Raw genomic sequence first — 20,598 nt, forward strand, 5'->3', positions numbered from 1 at the left:
AAAAGGAAAACATCAAGGAATAACTAATATAAAAAGTCACTAATAATTTCTCTAGCTTCGTCATAAGCATGGGACTACGGCAAGACCCACTATCTGAACTATTTATATATATGTGTGTGTATGTGATACCGGCGTAATTTTAACTTTCCAGCGAATGAAGTTTTATACGAAGTACCGAGTGCAAGAACTGTGTGCGCTAGTTTCAACAGTGATTAAAAGAAAAAATGGGTATCTCGCTAAATAACTCGACGGACAAGGAATCGAAACCTATATGTCTAGTCGGTGATCTCTTTGAGGGTGCAGGCACTGATAAGTGGGTCGGATGTGGCGTTCTCAAGGGAGAGGTCTTGGGGCCTATATTGAATACATAATTATTATAGACCTAAGTATATAAAAAACTGATGGTTTCAAGGTATTCGTCATATCTTTGATCCGGCGTTCTCAAGGGAAAGGTCTTAGGACCTATATGGAATCTCTATGGTCTTAGAATACATAGCCTAAAATCTTGAAGGTCTTAAGGCATTTTTCATGGATTTTAGGTCTTCATATAATTTTGTGTCTTTGTGAAATCGATTTGGTCTTTACTAAATAGATGGTTATTGTTATTATGAAATTCTGATGTTCATGGGGTCTTCAAGAAATTTTTGGTGGGTTCATGGTCTTTATGGTTTCTATATGGTCTTGAGTTCTTGTATCTTGAAGGTTAGTGTTTAGAGAACTTTTGTTGCCCACTTAATTTTCTTGAGTGATCGAAGCTCAGACAGAAATTCCAGCTGCCAATTGACATGACTACCCAGATTGACCAAAGGGCCATCTTGGCCTCAGGTCATGACTAGTGATGTCAAATGACCTTGGAAAAGAGTACCTGAAATTTAGACCTTAGTCCTTGATAACTGAAGCTCACAGTGGCTAGGATTCAAGCGATTCTTTAGAGGCAGCTGAACTAACCAAAATACCACTACCTGAGCTAGCCACAATGCCACTTCCTTTGAGAACGCATACCCGACCCCTACCAGTTTGTAAGACTGAAGTGAGGGGGGGCCCAAACTGCTTTAGTGAATGGGGTTATCAAAGCAATAATCACGGTGAATGCGAATGACATTAGATGGAGTCATCAACGTGTTTTTTTTTTAACTTTTTCGCAAATAACGGGAAAAGCGACCGTTTTTCCAGTGACGACTTTGAAAGGGAAGAAATTACCTGACTGTGTCGCCACGTTTCAGTAACATACAAATATGTAAAAGTTTTGCATAGTGTTATTCGTAAAAAAAAAAAAAAAAAACAGTTACCACCCTTTACTTCTGAAGCAAATGACAGGTCCTCCGGAAATAATTATTCTAATATATGACACCTGCCTGAGAATGCAAATCATGCTGATGTTGAAATTACCGACGAATATTAATGACTTCTAATATATAAAGACCTGTTGGTGTTGAAATTACTGATGAATATTAGTGATTTAGTCTTGCTTAACAATTCCCTGGAAGCAAAAAGCATTAAAAATAATAATCTCATGGTTAAATTCCTAATGACTGTGAGAGAAAAAATATTTGGCAAATTGTACAAAAATAAAGATGGCTTAAAACATCGCCTTGGCCGACGCCAATTCCTTTGACCACTGAACAGTTTTCCTTTCAATCTAATTCGTTTTCTTGATACTCCTCCGTTTGTTAATATTTCTTTTTCTCTTTGGCCATTTTGCAAAAATGATTCAATTCTCAATCTCTTTTCTTCCTAACACTCTTTTACTCATTGATCTTCCACTTCCTTAAACTCCTTTTTATCTTTTTTTTTTTATTCTGTTCTTGTTTTCTGTTTCTGTTTCATGTCATTATCGTCCTCTGCTTCTCTCTCTCCCTCCCAGTGGCACATTCCAGATTATTCCTCACATCCCAACAGCCACCCCAAATCCCCTCTCCTTCTCCTCCTCCTCCTCCTCCTCCTCCTCCTCCTCCTCCTCCAAAATCACCACAACACTCGACCTCTGTAGCACTCTCACCCTTCTTCTTCTTCTTCCTCCTTCTTCTTCGTCTTCTTCTTCTTCTTCTTCTTCCTCCTCCTCTTGAATCGACCTCAGCTCCGGCCACAAAGACGCACGCAGCTTCCAGCGAAGGCATCTTCACAAGAGGCGTTTTCACAATATGTCGGCTTCCATGATGCTCTCGTCCTCGCCCACGTCCCTGTTCAAGTAGCCCCCGACGAGGTCGTCTAGCCTCTGGGCGGAGACGCCCCTGGGATCCGCCACTTTGGCCACAAGGTCCTCCTCCGTCAGCATCACTCCAGCTTTGATGGGACGCGCGGCCACTATCGTCTTGCCCAGCTGAGGAGACAGAGGTTAGGACAGAGAAGGTCGATCTCGTAGATTAAAACTTAAGTCTCCGTAAGTTAGGGTGCCCTTAACTGCTAAAATTTGGCATAGAGGGCCACAGGTACTGTGATCCCAGCTTTCACCAGTCAACCAGTTACTCAGTTTCTGAAATTTTGTCATATATTGAGGACAGTAAGACTCCTGAAATTGAGGGTAGTGTCTGGGACAGTACTGCACTTGATTTCTGCAATTTCGTCAGAAGTTGGGAACAGTAAGCTGATGAGAGTACTGGGCTTACAAAATGTCCTCCTATGTATATGAGAGTATTTGACATATATAAAGAGTATTATCTGACTTGAAATTTTATTTTGTATGCAATACATTCTGCCTTCTGAAATCTTGTCACATGTCCAAGACAATACCTGCTTCAGAACCTTTACTGCATGCTGAGGTTAGTATTTGATTTCTGAAACCTTACAAATTAAGGCCACTGTATGAATTCTGAAATTTCACATGTAAAGGATAATATCTGACTGGTGGCATTTCATCCTATGCTGAGGATACTAACTGACATCTGGACTTCTGTCATATTTGATTCCAGAAGGTGAATTACATGAAGATGGTGGCTCAGAATTTTTTGGGCGTTCCAACTAATAAATTGCTGGATTCTCCGTTATGTAAATAATATCAACATTTAACTAAATCGAATATATATGGCAGAAGCCACGCTGCTCTGACATTAGTTGAAAGAACGGACTCCAGTGTATCCCACAGCTCAGTGAATGCATCTCAGTGCCTTTCCAGACAAGGGATCAAGTACTCTGACTCACACACTGGGTGCGACAAATCTGACCATTTTATACCCATCTTCACAGGTTGAACAAGGATCGTTTGATCCACTTGATGATAATACCTATTTCAATAGCAGTAATTTAAGCCATGATCTTCATGCAGTCAAGACTTAACCTCATTTCTGTTGAGGAATAAGTTATAATGGCTAGCATTGACCCATAGCAGTCACAAAATCCGCAGATTTATTTAGGAAAATGATAGCAGCAAAATTATAACCACCCCATTCATCATGGCTCTGTGATTCAAATCGATTATGAAGGTCATAGCATTGCCCTTATATATATATATATATATATATATATATATATATATATATATATATATATATATATATATATATATATATATATATATATATATATATATATATATATATATAATATATAATGACATAAACCATGTCCCTTCATTCTCAAGGACCCAACCTGCTTAAAATGAAGAGCCAAACTGACCTTTGAGTAACACGACTCCTCAGAGGGCTGGAAGGCCTTGAGAGGGCTCCCTAGGGCAGCCTCCACGCATCTGATGGCCTTGACCAACTCCCGGAGGTCGTGGGGCTCCAGTGAACACGAGTGGTCGCTGCCCTTCCAGCTCTTGTTGAGGGTCAGGTGGCGTTCCACCACCTGCAAGAGGGGGGATGGAATGTTAGCAAAGTTATAGCATCAATATACTGTAAAAATAAAGATCTAACTTTCCGGTACATATCATTTACAGAGAATAGTCATTGTTATAAAGTAAGTATTAGCTTGTTTTACCAGACCACTGAGCTGATTAACAGCTCTCCTAGGGGCTATTTGAAGGATTAGACTGATTTTACGTGGCTAAGAACCAATTGGTTACTTAGCAACGGGACCTACAACTTATTGTGGAATCTGAACACATTAAAGCGAGAAATGAATTTCTATCACCAGAAATAAATTCCTCTAACTCTTCATCAGCTGGTCGGGGGAATTGAACTCCGGTCCATCGAGTGACAGTCTGAAGCTCAACCGACTCAGCCAACGAAGGGCTATATAACGTCAACTTGCTGTAAGAATAATAAAGATATAATTTTTAAGTGTGTATAGCATTTACAGAGAATAATCACTGTATGTTATTCAGATGATAATAATACTAATAATAATAATAATAATATTCCCTCTATTATCCGCATACGCACTATCCGCAACTCTACGTTATTGGCAAGAAGCTGCAGGTCCTAAAATATATATGTAGAAGCACAAAGAACTCCAATACCAGGACATAAATGAAAAGACGCAGCATCGATAAACACTTAGCACTCAGCCATTAATTTATAAAACGATTCTTGTAGAACCTTCAATAGAATTTAACAAAACAAGAGAGGAAAAATATGGTTGTATTTAAACGACCCTTCGTTTCTAGAAGGAAAAGTAAAATAAAGGCCTTATTAAAATTTAGTATATGTATATATTTTTTACATATATGTTATATATATTTATATACAGATATAAAAATATATGTGTATATACATACGTATATGTATAAATATATATATATATATATATATATATATATATATATATATATATATATATATATGTGTGTGTGTGTGTGTATGTATATATGTATGTGTATGAATGTCTGTACGTATGCATATGCGTATGTGTATGTGACAAGCTTCCGTACCCCTTAGCATCAAACATCACTCACCCTAGCACCGCGAGCAACGGCAGCCACCGTAATGTGTATGCCCAGTTCATGCCCCGAGTATCCTATGTGGGCGTGCGAGAACACTTGGGCGTAGGTGTCCAGGACTCTCAGGTTGACGTGCTCCGGGGGCGTGGGATACGCGGACGTGCACTGCAGGATCACCAGGGGCGTGGGGGGATCCGTGGCGGCACTCAGTTCCTCGTAGACCTTCGATACCCAGGCGATGTCCGACATCCCTGAGAGATCAAGGTGATGTTTAAACGGTTTGGATCCGTGTTCAGCTGTTGGGCCTTAATCCATTTCACAACTTCAAGTTTAAAAGCAGTATCATGTTTATAAACTTGCTGAATGTGTGTTTACTTTATAAACATTAAAACAAGCATGATAACAAACATCATTGGTTAAAGCTAGTAAAATTAAATTACTGTACTCACCTATCATGTCGATTCTGTCGTTTGTAGAAATATTGGCATAAGAAGTGAAAAAGGCTCATAAAAAAACTATTTACATGACAAAACCACATATTCCTGTTAACAATTTTCTGCAATACTGATCATTGGTGAATGTGGACAGTTGGTAAGTGACTAGTGTATTCATATGGTCCGTACAGGTGTGGTGGACATCTGCGAATTTCAGACGAACTTACCTGTGGATATCTGCGGGTGAAAGACAAACTGACCTGTGGATATCTGCGGGTGAAAGACAAACTGACCTGTGGATATCTGCGGATGAAAGACATACTGACCTGTGGGTATCTACCAATTTCAGATGAACTAACCTGTGGATTAGACAAGCTCACTTGTGGGTATCTGTGGTTGAAAGATAAACTGACCTGTGGGGATGAAAGACAAATTGACCTCTGGATATCTGCGGATAAGACAAACTCATTTCTGGATATCTGCGGATGATAGACAAACTGACCTGTGGATATCTGCAGATGATAGACAAACTGACCTGTGGATATCATTGGATGAAAGATAAATTCACCTGCGGATATCTGCATATGAAAGACAAACTGACCTGTGGATATCTGCATATAACAGACTGACTGACCTGTGGGTATCTGTGGATTTAAGACAAACTGACCTGTGGGTATCTGTGGACGAAAGACAAACTGACCTGTGGATATCTGTGGATGAAAGACAAACTGACCTGTGGATATCTGTGGATGAAAGACAAACTGACCTGTGGATATCTGTGGATGAAAGACAAACTGACCTGTGGGTATCTGTGGATGAAAGACAAACTGACCTGTGGATATCTGTAGATAAAAGACAAACTGACCTGTGGATATGACGAGAGGCTTCCCAGTCGCCGCAGCCACCCGCAGGAGAGGCATGTTATGAACGTCCCCAGATCCCACTTTTAAAAAAGGCACTTCCAGATCGGTCAGAAGTAAAACCGACGGCTGAAAATGAAAGAGGGAATTCGTGAGTTTGAGGAATGCAGTGGCAACATGGAGTTGCTGTGAAGTTGGGAATTAAAACAGTCTTCAAGAGTTTAGGGAAGTTGATGATGACCTTAACATTAAAGAGAAGTGACTGAATTTGAAAATGGCACTAACAACAAAATTAGGTGTTTGTGAAGGTCATAACTGTTGCAAGAATTACGTGATTTCAAAAGAGATTCAGGGAATGAAAACTGGTGCTTCAAAAAGCGATTATTTACTTACAAATGGGATTAACGATATTAAAATTACAGAAACTACAAAAGGAATCACAAAAAACAGGATTACTGCAATGTAAAAAAAAAGGATAAAATGAAGCTATACAAGCGTGTGGCAACATGGATGTATGAATATGAAAATTAATGCAATGTTATGGAAATACACAGAAGTGATGAATACTCATAACATGAAGCAACATACATAATATGAAGAAAATGAATAATAATATAATCATCATAACGACAATACCATCATCTTCACGTGACACTCCTCTTCCCCCTAGACAGATCGAAGAGGCATTTCCTAATTACTGTGACGCCCTCGAAGGGTAGTCGAAGCGAGTTTACCAAACCGGCTCTCCCTCGAATTGGTCCTTCCGACCAATTTCCCTTCCGCGCCCTCCCTAATTACCTACTAGACCGATCTATTTCGCGACATCCGAGAAATTATAATGATATATGCGACGGGAAACGGGAACGTAAGTCACAGGCCAAGCGCTGGGACCTACGAAGTCATTCAGCGCTGAAAAGAAATTGAGAGTAGACAGGTTTGAAACGTGTTGAGGAAAACTTCGCAGTTACGCTATGAAACAATGAATAGAGAACGTTGAGCACAGTCAAATGAAAGAAAGAGAATTTTTACCATTTTCAGTGAATATGAAAAGAGTGTAAATTTGGTTCTATTGTACTAGCTACGAAAATCCTACTAGAGAGAGAGAGAGAGAGAGAGAGAGAGAGAGAGAGAGAGAGAGCACTTCTCCAGCATCATCCGAAACTCCTGAAGAAAATATTGTACACCAGAAGAGATAAGGTCTATTCAAAAGGGACTTTCTTTTTTTTTCCGGTGCTTTCGAATCAATGCTTGGCAAACAACCTATTGATCAGCTTCGACGAAATGAAAGGATCGGCGGTAATCCTGTGCTTGCGGCAGTCTGTGAAGTTCTAAAGCAACCGCCCTCGAGACAGATTTGCTTGCAAGTGTGTTCGAGAGCGTTTGAGTGCGCGTGCACGCGCGTGAGGGCGAGCAGAATGATGAAAGCTGGTCTCATGATGAAAGTTGGTCTTACAATGAAATCTGGTCTTATAACAAAATCTGGTCTTACAATGAAATTTGGCCTTACAACGTAAGCTGGTCTTGTAATGAAACTGATTTTATAATGAAATCTGCTATGGTCTTACAATGAAAATTGATCTTACAATCAAAAACTGGTCTTACAACGAAAGATGGTCTTACAATGAAATCTTGCCCTACAATTAAATCTTGCCCTACAATGATATCTTGCCCTACAATTAAATCTTGTCCTACAATGAAATCTTGTCCTACAATAAAATCTTGCCCTACAATGAAATCTTGCCCTACAATGATATCTTGTCCTACAATGAAATCTGATCCTATATAAATGAAATCTTGCCCTATGATGAAATCTTGCCCTACAATGAAATCTTGCCCTACAATGAAATCTTGCCCTACAATGAAATCTTGCCCTACAATGAAATCTTGCCCTACAATGATATCTTCCCCTACAATAAAACTTGTCCTACAATGAAATCTGGCCCTACAGTGAAATCTGGCCCTAAGATGAAATCTTGCCCTACATTGAAATCTGGCCATAGGCTACAATGAAAACTTTCACTACAGTGAAATTTGGCCTTAGGCTACAATGAAATCTTTCCCTACAATGAAATCTTGCCCTACAATGAAAGCTGAACTTATAATGAAATCTGATATTATATTGCAATCTGGCCTAACAAAGAAATTTTGCCCTACAATGAGATTTTTCTCTACAATGAAATCTGGCCCTACAATGAAATATGGCTCTACAATGAAATCTGGCCCTGCAATGAAATCTTGTCCTACAATGAAATCTGGGCCCTACAATGACATCTTGCCTTACATTGAAATCTGGCTCTACAATGAAATCTTTTCCTACAATGAAATCTTTCCCTACTATGAAATCTGACCCTACAGTGAAATCTGGCCCTACAATGAAATCTGACCCAACAATGAAATCTGGCTCTACAATGAAACTTGCCCTACAATGACAGCTGATCTTACAACAAAAGCTGATCTTGCAATGAAATCTGGCCCTACAATGAAATCTAACCCTACAATGAAATCTGGCCCTGCAATGAAATCTGATCTTACAACGAAAGCCGATCCTACAACGGAACCTTACAATGAAAGCTAGTCTTACAACAAAGCCTAACAATGAAATCTTGTCTTACAATGAGTCTGACAATGAAAGCTGGTCCTACAACGAAGCCCAACAATGAAATCTAGTCTCACAATGAAATCCCACAATGAAACCTGATCCTACAACGAAATCTCACAATGAAAGCTGAAGCCTAGCAATGAAATCTGGCCTTACAATGAAGTCTGACAGCGAAACGAGGCCTTACAATGTCCATGGCGGAAGCGGTGAGCGGGATGTCGAGGTGGCGGGCGTAGTTCTGGAGTTCGACGAACTGGTCGCGGGTGAACTCGAGGTGCTCCTTGTGGCTGCCGTAAGTGTCCGCCCAGGCGTGGTCCGAGTCGTAGGGCCTGTTCAGCGCCTTGGTGTTGAACTTGTCCCCCAGGGACGACTTCTGCAGCTTCACGCAGTCCGCGCCGCATTCCTGTCCGGGAAGAGATGGGAATTTATGGGAATGGAATGGAATTTTGGCGAGGTCCTTCTTCAGTCCCGAAAGGGAATTGAGAGGGGGTGGGGGGAAGGTTTGCTCGCCTTAATTAACTTTTTTTTTTAACCTTTGCTCTCCTTATTAACTTTTTTTAACCTTTGTTCTCTTAATTAACATGTATTTTTAACCTTTGCTCTCCTATTAAAGTTTTTTTTAACCTTTGCTCTCCTTATTAACTTTTTTAACCTTTGTTCTCTTAATTAACATATACTTTTTAACCTTTGCTCTCCCATTAAAGTTTTTTTTAACTTTTGCTCTCCTTATTAACCTTTTTTAACCTTTGCTGTCTTAATTAACATATTTTTTTAACCTTTGCTCTCCTTATTAAAGTTTTCTTTACCTTTGCTCTCCTTATAAACTTTTTTATATTTGCTCTCCTTAATGTCTTTTTTTTATCTTTGCTCTCCTTATTAAATTTTTTTACCTTTGTTCTGCTTATTAATGTTTTTTGTTTTATCTCTGCTCTCCATAACAGCGTTATTTCTTACCTTTGCTCTCCTTATTAACGTCTTGGCCAATTGGACATCTCCCTGGTGATTCTGGCCGATTTCGGCGATGATGAAACACGGCTGGCCTTCCCCTATGTACCGCCCAGGTACCAACTCTAGCGGTTCCATCCCTCACACCTGGAAAAAGTTGCCCAATTTATAACTTTCGTAAAAAAGAAAAAGAAAAAAAGAAAAATCCCTCTTCGTCTGGAAAGATGGAATATAGAATTTAGGCCAAAGGCCAATAAGCGCTGGGACCTACGAGGTCATTCAGCGCTGAAAGGGAAGCAGAATAAAAAGGTTTATGAAACATTTGTTAGAGAGGGTGGAAGGTCAAATGAAAGAGGATTTGAACGGAAGTACAGTAAAAGGAATGAAATGGCTTGCAGCTATAGGCCTAAGGAAGGGAAGCTTCAAAGAACCTTAAGTAATGCCTACAGTGCACCGCATGAGGTGCACTGAGAGCAAGGACCCCCTGCGGAATTCGACATTGCCATCCACCCACAAAAGAAGGCCAGATTTTATTTCGGCTTACGTATACATTCACTGGTTTCAGCCATTAACAAAACACTAAGAAATGGGTGGATTCATTTCGGTATAGTATCTGATCTCCAGGGGTGTATGTATATTGTATCATTTCAGTTTAGTATCCGATCTCCAGGGGTGTATGGATATTGTATCATTTCAGTATAGTATCCGATCTCCAGGGGTGTACGTATATTGTATACATAACATAGGACTAGGTTCCTATAGGTGGCTGAACATCAAAGCGTTGGGATTCGATTCCCCTGGATCGAGACCACACTCTCCCATGACATGGTCTAGGTCTCTGGGAGATTTAACATACATACAACACACGCACAAGTATATATATGTAATTGCAGTATATGTATAAATATATGACGTATATGTGTGTGGCTCCAAAGGAAAAACAACCGCCCCACGGCTCCTTGCTCCTGCACCACAAATAAGCAAGGGCGTCTGTCTTTAAAGTTACCAGCACTGCTTGAATAACAATGTCATTACTGGCACATTAAACGCCACTAATAGAAACGAAATAAAAAAAAAAACCAGGACGCCAATTCTGCCTCCCCACCCCGCCCCACCTTCAGCCCATGGAGGAAAAGACACCTAACCCCCTTACACAATTCCACCCCCCTATCATGATCAACTGCCAACACCATGGGCCTACCACCCCAGGCCCCCTTCCAAAACACCCCCTCCAGCGCGTTCCATTAGCGAATTCCCGGATCCATCGTGGTTTTCTATAACGGAGAGAGATGGATCGATATGAGCCATTTGTCTCTCTCTCTCTCTCTCTCTCGTTCTCTCTCTCTCTCTCTCTCTCGTTACCTCAACGGCCACACAGATTTCCCAGTTTGGAATTTTTTTTACGTCCTGTTAACAATCATCTTTCAAGTGTAGGCGCATTTTTTCTGTCGAAACGCTTCGCCACCCATTGCAAGGTGCATTCCCAGTGACTAGGCTTGAAATTGCTAATAAAGCTGATTTCTAATAGGGGCTGGGGCTCCGTTGAGAATTGGTTTTATGTTATTTTAATCTCGATAAAATCATTTAACGAGAGAGAGAGAGAGAGAGAGAGAGAGAGAGAGCAGGAGCAGACTGCCCTGAATCAAGGATGCAAGTTATCACTCAAGATTACTTAATCTTTTTTTCCACAGGCGATTTTTCATTGCGTTCATAAAATTCTAAACAGATAATTCAATGAATCAAACCGTTGCAACGCCAGTCTTATGAATCAGTCAACCAACGCTCAACCGACGATAAAAATATCACTGCATTAGACCTAGTTTGTCGTAAATCATCCTGCAAGAAAGAAGGTTCAAGGAATCCTATTCAAACATTGTAGAAGATGAGGGCAACCACGATCACCGAAGAAGACAGGCCACCCCACCCCCCACAAACCCCACACCATGACCCACACGAAGAGCCCACTTATCGCTCTAGAGTGGGGAGGTAACACTTCAAGCCTTGGCGCATTCACATGAACCACCAAACCAGCTATTGGCCATGAGAGCCATCATGCTTTGGAAATATTACGCAACGATACGTCGTTGTATCACGTTCTCTGTCTCGATTCTGTTACTGGCGTAGCTCTGCGTGTCTTCAGAAGGGGTCAGTTGTCTTTGGAGAGCCGGTAAAAAGCTAAATAAATGCTCATATTGTATTAATAATTTCACATCTTTCTCCCCTGGGGGCTGAGAAAACGGTATACGGGTATTGAACACTTCTAAGCTTGCCATCTCCAAAGTCTCGTATATTGCCGTAATTTTCTTTGTGAAATGGTACACCAGTCATAAAATTATCTCAATAAGCTTTAGTGTTTGATGAAGTGTTGTATAAACTCCTTGCAAAGTCTGTGTATATTGGAAAAAACACCTTTCTCGTGAGGTGGAGGCAACACCTACACACCCATATGTCAATGTCTCCTCTGGGAACCCTAGACCTTACCTAAACTAACCTTGGTACCTCGGTCAAATTACCGGTGTAATTGATATCTAACGATGATTGCACTTACTAATAAGATGGTAATGATGCATAGTTACGAATATATGATGTAAGTATTTACTTATATATATTTACAAACACACACAACTTGAACACACCCAATTTATACACGTATACATAGAATCTACTGTCACTTATTGCAGATACGTATGTAATGGTATATATACTATATATATATATATATATATATATATATATATATATATATATATATATATATATATATATATATATATATATATATATATATATATATATATATATATATATATATATATATATAAACAGGCCACGGAAAAAATGTAATCATGCAATCAATTTCACAATCACTGCTTTGTAATTCTGGGATTCTTGTGTAATTTCGATCTCCCAAGAAATAAAAATAATTTATTTTATCCGTAATATACACAGTCTAGGATCTATACAAAATACCTCTAGAGTTACAAACGTAAAACCTACGCTTACTTGATTACCTCCTTCGTCGCATAGGTTTCAAAATGGCACTAATTAATATTTTTTCGATTACTTTTTGACACGAACTCCGTGACGGTCTGTGGATTTCCCGAAACCTTTCCCAATAAACACAGTCAAATCCAAGCTGAGGGAATTAATATCCTGTGCAGTGCCCAGCTTCGTCTGCGGGGGGAGGCGGCGCGACCGCCCTCACACAGTATATCCCTTCGCCGTCAGTACCACCGAATCAAAAGACGACATATTAGCGGCTCACGAGCCATAGTCCAAACTGTTTTCTCTGGACCCGAGGAGCAGCCGCCGTTGGCGAACGAGTTTGGTGGCTCTCTCTCTCTCCCTCTCCCTCTCTCACTCTCTCTCTCTCTTTGTTTCCGCGCGCTTCCCTTCCGCCCCAGCTTCCAAAACCACCTGTCACACAACCCGACGGTCGCGACGATCCGCAAACTGCCGAAAATACCACACGCAAACGATCGCCGAATAATGTATTACTGACCTGAGGGCGTGACTGTTTGTTTACATCGAGAGGCAACGGCAGCATCCACGCAAGTCAGCTGGGCCCGAAGGTGCGCCGACAGTAGATGCTCGACACCTTTAAGAAGGCGGCTTTCCATCCCCGCTGCCGAAATCCAGACCCCGGAAATGTCTTCCAAACCCGAAAGAGAAAGATCTCCATCCTTTTGATCCACGTCCGAGAACGGGCTGTTCGGTTTTCGAACCGGCAAACGGCCTTGTTTGAGTTAACGAGGCCGAGAGTCCCTTCATTGATCCTGTTAGTGTCGTCGGCCGCCGCGGCCGCTGGTCGCGGCGCTAGTGTCGTTCCGCTGTGTGTGTGCATATCGGGACGAACATGCTTCCATTGCAATCTCGCCCGTTTTTACACCTTCAGTAGTTTCTGGCGAGTTGAAATGCGAGGACGAGGGATTTCTGGCCAAAGTTCGGCAGGAGGTTTTGCTTGATCGCGCCCCGTCGTCAAATGGCGTCGATCTTTGTTCCCTGCGGCCAGGTCGTAAGTAGAAGAGGAGGTTTCGTGTTAAAGGGGTTATCTTTCGGGGTTTCGCGTTAAAGGGGTTATCTTTCTGCATTATTGATACGATTCTTTTCTTATTTTGGCTTTGTTTAATAATATTTTACTTAATTTGGTAATATTTTACTTATTTTACTCCTTAAGCCGTGAGAGATTGCACGTAGCCAGACAGAAATTCGCACACCAGGAATGATTAGCGAATTTGCATGCAACACCGTTGCGAATTACCTGTTAATGACTGACTGCAGAGCTTATGACACAGGGGGTGGGTCCGATTATACCCGAATTTTAGGATTTTCCGGTAATTTGGCCGTAGGCCTAAGGGTCCCCCCAAAGTGATCTCTGGAAACCTCGAAGAACAATGACTCACTGTTAATATTGACTAAGCCCAGACCCGGCGAGTCAGCCTGTTGTGTGTGTATATATTATTCTTTGTTTCCCGTCTAAGAGGAAACTATCAAACTACCAATAAGCTTAAATTTTCCAAATATATATAGAATATATTGGGCACTTTTTAATGGTACGTATGTAGTATTTATGTAGTATTTATTACCCAAAATGCCCCTCTTTCAACTTCTCGAATTATTCCAAATATGTCTGTACAAGGTGCTGTAAAATGAACACCTTCTTTACAGACGAATTTGTAGCTTGTAAATAATACACATTATAAATGTAAGGATTGTCGTAGAACTGTTATGAATAAAATAAAAAAGGTTCCGTTTAAAGTGCATTCAGTGTTATAGGCCTATGTACGTGGGAATTTTTTACGATACGTCAAGTCTGAGGTAGGAATGACATCATCTTCAGGTTTACTTATCCCCACCCCTAAAAAATGGCATTGAGGTCAAAAGCAAAGAATTTTATTACTATTTTACCTTGTAATTTAATCGAATACCTCATTAGACTAAAAAAATTAGTAAACCATGCCAAAAAAAATGATATTACCTTTCATAAACATACTCTTAAAACTAGGCCTATGATTTAGGAATGGACGTCTTCAGTCTATTGTATTTTTGCGAGTGTTAGCCTACCCATGACGAGAAAATGAATCTTAATCACGCACACGGACACACGCAAGAGGCGGGGGCGGGGGTGGGGCCAAAAAAAAAATGTGGTGCAGTCTGGTGGCTAGAAGATAACGGATGGTTTAAGACGCACACCCACACACAAAACACACCCCCCAACACACACACAGACACACACACACTACAATAAGTCTTTTAAATGCATCAGGTGTATAAGAGGCCATGCTGGCACAAGTGTAAGTTAATTGCTTGATTTGTGGATGACCTGCGGTGTTGTGACACCAGATGGATGAATCTATTGTATTGGTGCCATTACGTAAGCTTTTCTGCGGAGCGTAGGCGCATAGGCTTAGACTTATAGAATCACTTATTCGGCCGTAGTATATATTCATTCTCTCTCTCTCTCTCTCTCTCTCTCTCTCTCTCTCTCTCTCTCTCTCTCTCTCTCTATATATATATATATATATATATATATATATATATATATATATATATATATATATATATATATATATATATTATAAACAACACAACATACCATATAGCGGCCGAACAGCAGATTTGAATGGCCTAGAGCAATAGACCTATATATGTATATTTGTATTGTAAAGTTTAGACCTATTATTTTGGTATATATTCAAAATATATTCCTTTAGTCTCTGCTTCTTTCCTGTTCACATCCCGTTACATAAGAACATATGGGCCAAAGAGTGATTATAAATCTGCATCCCAAGCGAAAGATTCTAGATATGATTCCTAAGCTTTGGTCTAACGCTTTGGGCACAGTAAGTTAAAATCCATTGCGTATCAGTTGACCAAACATTGAGGTTCTGTAATAATTGTTAGTTAGCGAACTATGTTTTGTCGTAAGCAAGGAAGAGAAGGGCAAGGCTAGCAACTTCACCCCCAGGAGCCTTGCCTAATGTTAACAGTAATACAAAAGACCTTTTGACGTTGTAGCTCAACAAATTAAGTTACTGTGGTTGGTTATCTTTAAACATTATGCCTGTTTCTCCAAGCACGTATGCATTCTGATCCGATTGTTTTGTTCTAGAGTGCGGAGAACATGTCGTTAGGAAATACTTTATGTTTAGACTTAGAGAGAGAGAGAGAGAGAGAGAGAGTGTTATCTGAATGTCTACGTGTTCGCCTTATACACGAATGGCTTGCTCTGTATGTAATATATATATATATATATATATATATATATATATATATATATATATATATATATATATATAATATATATACATACATATACATATACATATACATATCTCCCTGAGGATGTCTGGTAATTGCAACTTCGGAAGTTCAAGCGAAAATGCAATGCTTTACTACCCTAATACAATGCTCCTTGTATTATAATATTTTACATACATTTTATCTATTTGTTTATTAATTTGTTAATTTATTTTTCCTTTTGATAAGTGAGATCTCATCTTTCTGTATTTCCCCTTACCTTCTGTTACCTCCTTCTAACGAACGCCATAACATTCTTTGGAGGCTTGAATTTCAATTTAATGGCCCCTGGGGTGGGCTGGTTCCATCTGGGTAGGGTTCATCTTCTGCATATATATATACTATATATATATGCACATACATATATATATACACATATATATGTTTGTATGTGTATGCATGTATGTACTGTATAATACTGTTTGTGTGTTTCATCCTGGGATAGCCAGGCCATTCGTACATAATACGAACACGTAGACATTCAAGATTTCACGGAACATAAATCTTTGAGGATGACAACGTATCGTCTCCCCACAGGGTGAGAAACGTCTCGTGTTTAACTCCACTATTTTAGAAGTTTCTTTAAAAAAGATTGCTGGTTCGAACGTTTTTTTTAGGTAAGGAATTTTAAAGTGGTGTTAAGCGTAGACTAATATATATATATATATATATATATATATATATATATATATATATATATATATATATATATATATATATTATTGGAGTTTCTCCTAACGAGGTTTGGCTTAGCTCAGTTAAGACAAGAAACTTCAGTATAGCAGTCACTAACAGAAAAAAAAAAAACACATATATAGGCTGTAGGCCTAATATATATGTATATGTGTTATTTCGAATTTGGTTTTCATTCGTACTCAAATTTTTTAGGATGATAAAACGTAGGCCTACTCTCTCTTTATATTTCGGTATTTTTGCCTCATTTCCCTTCCAAGGAGAAACCTTAAAGGTTGCTCTCTGTGTGCACATGTACGTGTGTGTGTGTGTGTGTGTGAGAGAGAGAGAGAGAGAGAGACCAGGGCAAGGGTTTATTTTCATGAAGATTGCTGATGTGTGTTAGTATAATCTCATTTCTCGTATTACGAAAGAACGCACTGTCTGTCCAACTAGGCCTACATTATTTAGGAAATACAGTAAAGTTCTGTCACAGACAGCCTTGTTTTTCCCCTTCCTGTCCATACTTTTTTTTTCTCTCTCTCCTTTGTTTGATGAATCGAGTAACGTTAAAGGGAATGTCCTCTTCCTAAATCCGTTTTTACTCTACGATTATCGGAAGCTTTAAAGCCTCTTGTAGAACGCCGAGACGCTGTGTGTTGGAGCCTTAGTACCATAATCGCTTTAGATACGATAATATTTAACGACATTGTGAATATTTCCCAGTTTGTCTTTTTAATCTCTTGTTCTACAGGCATACGCATCAAAGGAGTCTTTATTATTTATTATAAAGTAGCAGAATGATCTGCTTTTAGATCGAACTCTTAAGAATATTTATTGCTTTTCACCGAGCTGACCTCTACCAGACCTTGAAGTTATCCATTAAGGAATTGTCATGCAAAGTTTCTCGTTGATCTTACCTTTTTTTGCCCTGCTGTAGCCGACGATTCACGAATAGATTATTCACGTATAAATTATTCACAAATAAATTATGTCACTGAACGCAGATAACACGAAATGCCTTGGGCAACGCATGATTTAACTTGAGGAGAGCCGGTGCATATTTCAAACGTGGCTCAATTATATATACAGCGTATTGAGGCTGTCGTAACCGACTCTTAGACTCATTAAATTAGTTCTTTGATAAATATAACGTTTTATTATGGCGTAAACGGTGAACGAACACTTATTCAACGACACAGGTGAATTAGGCGAGTCAATATTAACGACACTAATACACTATCTGTAAGCACTGCCGTGGATATAAGCCAGGTTTGAAGTGAGTCTTGGCGGGACGATATGGTCTAGCATCACGTTGAAGTGGAGAGAGAGAGAGAGAGAGAGAGAGAGAGAGAGAGAGAAGGGGGTGGGAGGTATGGAAGCCGTCGTAAGCTAATACTCCGGGGGGGATCAAACTTCACATGTGTGTTAAACGAAACATGTACGTGATTTTACGCGGATCCCAGGAAACGGTTCTTTTCGCGTCGTGTTTGCGGCGCCATTCAAATATTTCAACTGCCATTGGCAGTGGTCTGCTTGAATGCAATATATATATAGTCTAATTTTAGTTGCAGCTTCGGTTTTATATACGGTTCGGTTTTAGATTTGTTGAAATAATTCATCAAAGCGGCATTGCTTTTTCATTGTGCTTTTATTAATGCAAGTACAGTTCAGATTTGTTTACAGTTTAAGTTTTATATATATTCAGTTTCAGGCATGTTCAAGTAACTCATAAAAGCAATATTACTTTTAAACTATGATTTTTTTTTTTTTTTCCTATATGCCTATTGTTTCATATTGCTTACGCCCGTTTATCATTGTTTGAAATTTTAATTTAAAAAAAAGGTTGCTGAAATATTTGTATTTTAAAAAATTTCTTCCCGGAATTTATAATAATGTTCAGAAAATATGCAGCACGTGTTTCATATTGCTTCTTCTGTGATTAAGATATTATTATGTTTATAATGTTGATGATGGCGGTGTTTATCAGTTTTATCAGAGGGTAGCATTGTTGTCATCGTTATGGCGGTACTTTTGCTTTTTTTTTATTAGTGTTTAAAATTACAGAGTTTGTCCATATATTATATATACATATACATATATATATATATATATATATATATATATATATATATATATATATATATATATATACGTTATATACGTTGTATCGTTGTATGCAAGATAGAGATGAACAGATAAATACCGCAGTGTGTGTAGAGGGGTCGACGCGCTGCTGAATAGCTTACTGTGTGTGTGTGATGAAGTACTAACGTTTCTGTAGTATCTGTCAGTGGCTTTCATGTACTCTGTAGTCAAGGTATGAGCGTAGCAGTGACCTCTGTGTTCTTTTTATTCTTCCGGAGACACCTTGCAAGCAGTACCAACATATGTTGAGATAAAATAGCATACAGGTAAATTCACGTTAGACTAATTGGTTATTTAAAAGGTTTGGAAGCTCATCGTGAATAGTTTGTGCCATACTTACCTTCTAGACTGCTAGTACTAACTTAATATAATGTTCTGCTAAAGAGAAATTCAAATGGAGAGTAAAGCATCACGTTACGACCTCCCAGGGTGTGTGGTCTGTAAAGTCTAACGTTTCCTAAGCCACTTCTTTAAATAAAGCTGGTGCTGGACAAATCTGAGCGGATTAAAGACTTCACGCTTTATCAAATATTGAACGGTGTTATCATCATCTAGTCATCGTTATTATGAAAGTTTAAAATCTGTTTCCCTTTGAGAAGATAAGCGTGCTATCAATCGGTCCTTCGTGTCTTCTCGATCGTGTATTTTGTCTGAAATTCCTAATCGTCTTGTTTTCATCTATATAGGCCTATTTTTTTTTAACGGTTTTCAAATTACTGCCTTCCCTAACAGCTGCTTCTCACTACGTAATCGTCAGTGAATGTTAGTGATTGATATTTTGAGTGGATGGGAAAAATATGTTAATGCCTAGATTTAGTTATATCCCTAGACTGTGTTTATCACCTACCTAAGCACTACATTGCAAATATGAGATGATTATTTCCCCATACGCCTTATGTTTATGTAGAAATAGGTATTGTTAGAAAGCTCATGTCTTGAGTTTTCTGATTTCATTCAGAACACTACTTGAAAAGCAAAATGGTGAAAGTGAAAAGCACACGAATATTCGTATAGGCCTATTCCATCTTATTGCAAAACATGTCTTACGATCTACCGTAAGCTAAACGCTACACTCCTGTCAAAGTCTTTTCAAATCTCAATTGTCTTGACACTTTCAAGTGTCAGTCGTTCGTACCCACATTCCGGAGAAAACACTTTTAACTGCTTTTGTTGATAGACTCGCCCTTTCGATTGAGCTGCGTGTAAACGCTGCTGTGCTGGTGTTAAATTGTTTTTATAATGTAACACCAGAAATAAACCTCCTTTATGAGAAATATATAGTCATACTTCTCGGTCTCAGAATAGAAAGAAAATTTATCATAAATTCGCGTGAGATAACGTCTTTCAAAGATATTACAGACCTCTCATTTTAGTATTACATTTTGACGGATGTATTTATCATTCTCGTCTAGTATTCTCCTCCTCTCAATTACCCCTGGTGTGCTCCTTAGCAGGCTAGTACCAACCTGCTTCAGAGCGCGAAGCGGCATGTCGAAAAGGGAGAATATCACGCCATCTTTTGATAAAAGTCGTCCATTCTCATGAAATTACGTGTCTTGACAGATGACTCTATCAAGCTCCGTGTCATTTGAGGAGAGCGAATGGTCACGCTATAAACAAGCCCCAGGCAAGAACAGATGCAAAGTTGCATGGGCAGCTGACGAGAACTTTGCGTGGGAAGCAGACTTTAAAAGGTTATAGGTGGAGGAGCCAGAACCGTCATTATGAAGTATCGCTAGGCTATAATGTTACCGTGGTGGCCTTAACATCAGTGTGTCGTTCGCTTTGTAACGACTTTTGGCTACTTTGTAATGTGTTTAATCA

General features: G+C 39.3%; 1 protein-coding gene across 4 annotated transcripts; it reads right to left on the bottom strand.

Moving 5' to 3' along the window:
• Positions 1-2,023: 2,023 nt before the first annotated feature.
• Positions 2,024-17,907, bottom strand: NANS (N-acetylneuraminic acid synthase). 4 transcript variants are annotated; one of them, XM_067131541.1, is made up of 7 exons: positions 17,547-17,907; positions 9,664-9,801; positions 8,897-9,112; positions 6,116-6,239; positions 4,832-5,067; positions 3,613-3,783; positions 2,024-2,320 (listed from the first exon to the last, which is right to left on the bottom strand). In XM_067131541.1, the coding sequence occupies exons 2-7, from the start codon at positions 9,790-9,792 to the stop codon at positions 2,135-2,137; spliced, it is 1,062 nt and encodes a 353-aa protein (XP_066987642.1). In that variant the 5' UTR covers positions 9,793-9,801; positions 17,547-17,907; the 3' UTR covers positions 2,024-2,134. The 4 variants fall into 4 exon arrangements, with proteins under 4 accessions (XP_066987642.1, XP_066987639.1, XP_066987641.1 ...); XM_067131538.1 differs by lacking the exon at positions 17,547-17,907 and adding an exon at positions 13,157-13,287; XM_067131540.1 differs by lacking the exon at positions 17,547-17,907 and adding an exon at positions 12,666-12,995.
• Between the last annotated feature and the right edge of the window lie 2,691 nt (positions 17,908-20,598).

Source organism: Macrobrachium rosenbergii, chromosome 30 (genome assembly GCF_040412425.1).
Source record: "Macrobrachium rosenbergii isolate ZJJX-2024 chromosome 30, ASM4041242v1, whole genome shotgun sequence".
In the NCBI taxonomy this organism is placed as follows: domain Eukaryota; kingdom Metazoa; phylum Arthropoda; class Malacostraca; order Decapoda; family Palaemonidae; genus Macrobrachium; species Macrobrachium rosenbergii.

Coding starts and splice junctions, on each gene's coding strand:
- NANS (XM_067131541.1), bottom strand. CDS start 9,792: ATGGAACCGCTAGAGTTGGTACCTGGGCGGTACATAGGGGAAGGCCAG. Junction 5,068..6,115: donor GCCTCTCGTCATATCCACAG/GTCAGTTTGTCT, acceptor TTGATCTCTCAG/GGATGTCGGACATCGCCTGG. Junction 3,784..4,831: donor CCGTTGCTCGCGGTGCTAGG/GTGAGTGATGTT, acceptor CCCCTCTTGCAG/GTGGTGGAACGCCACCTGAC.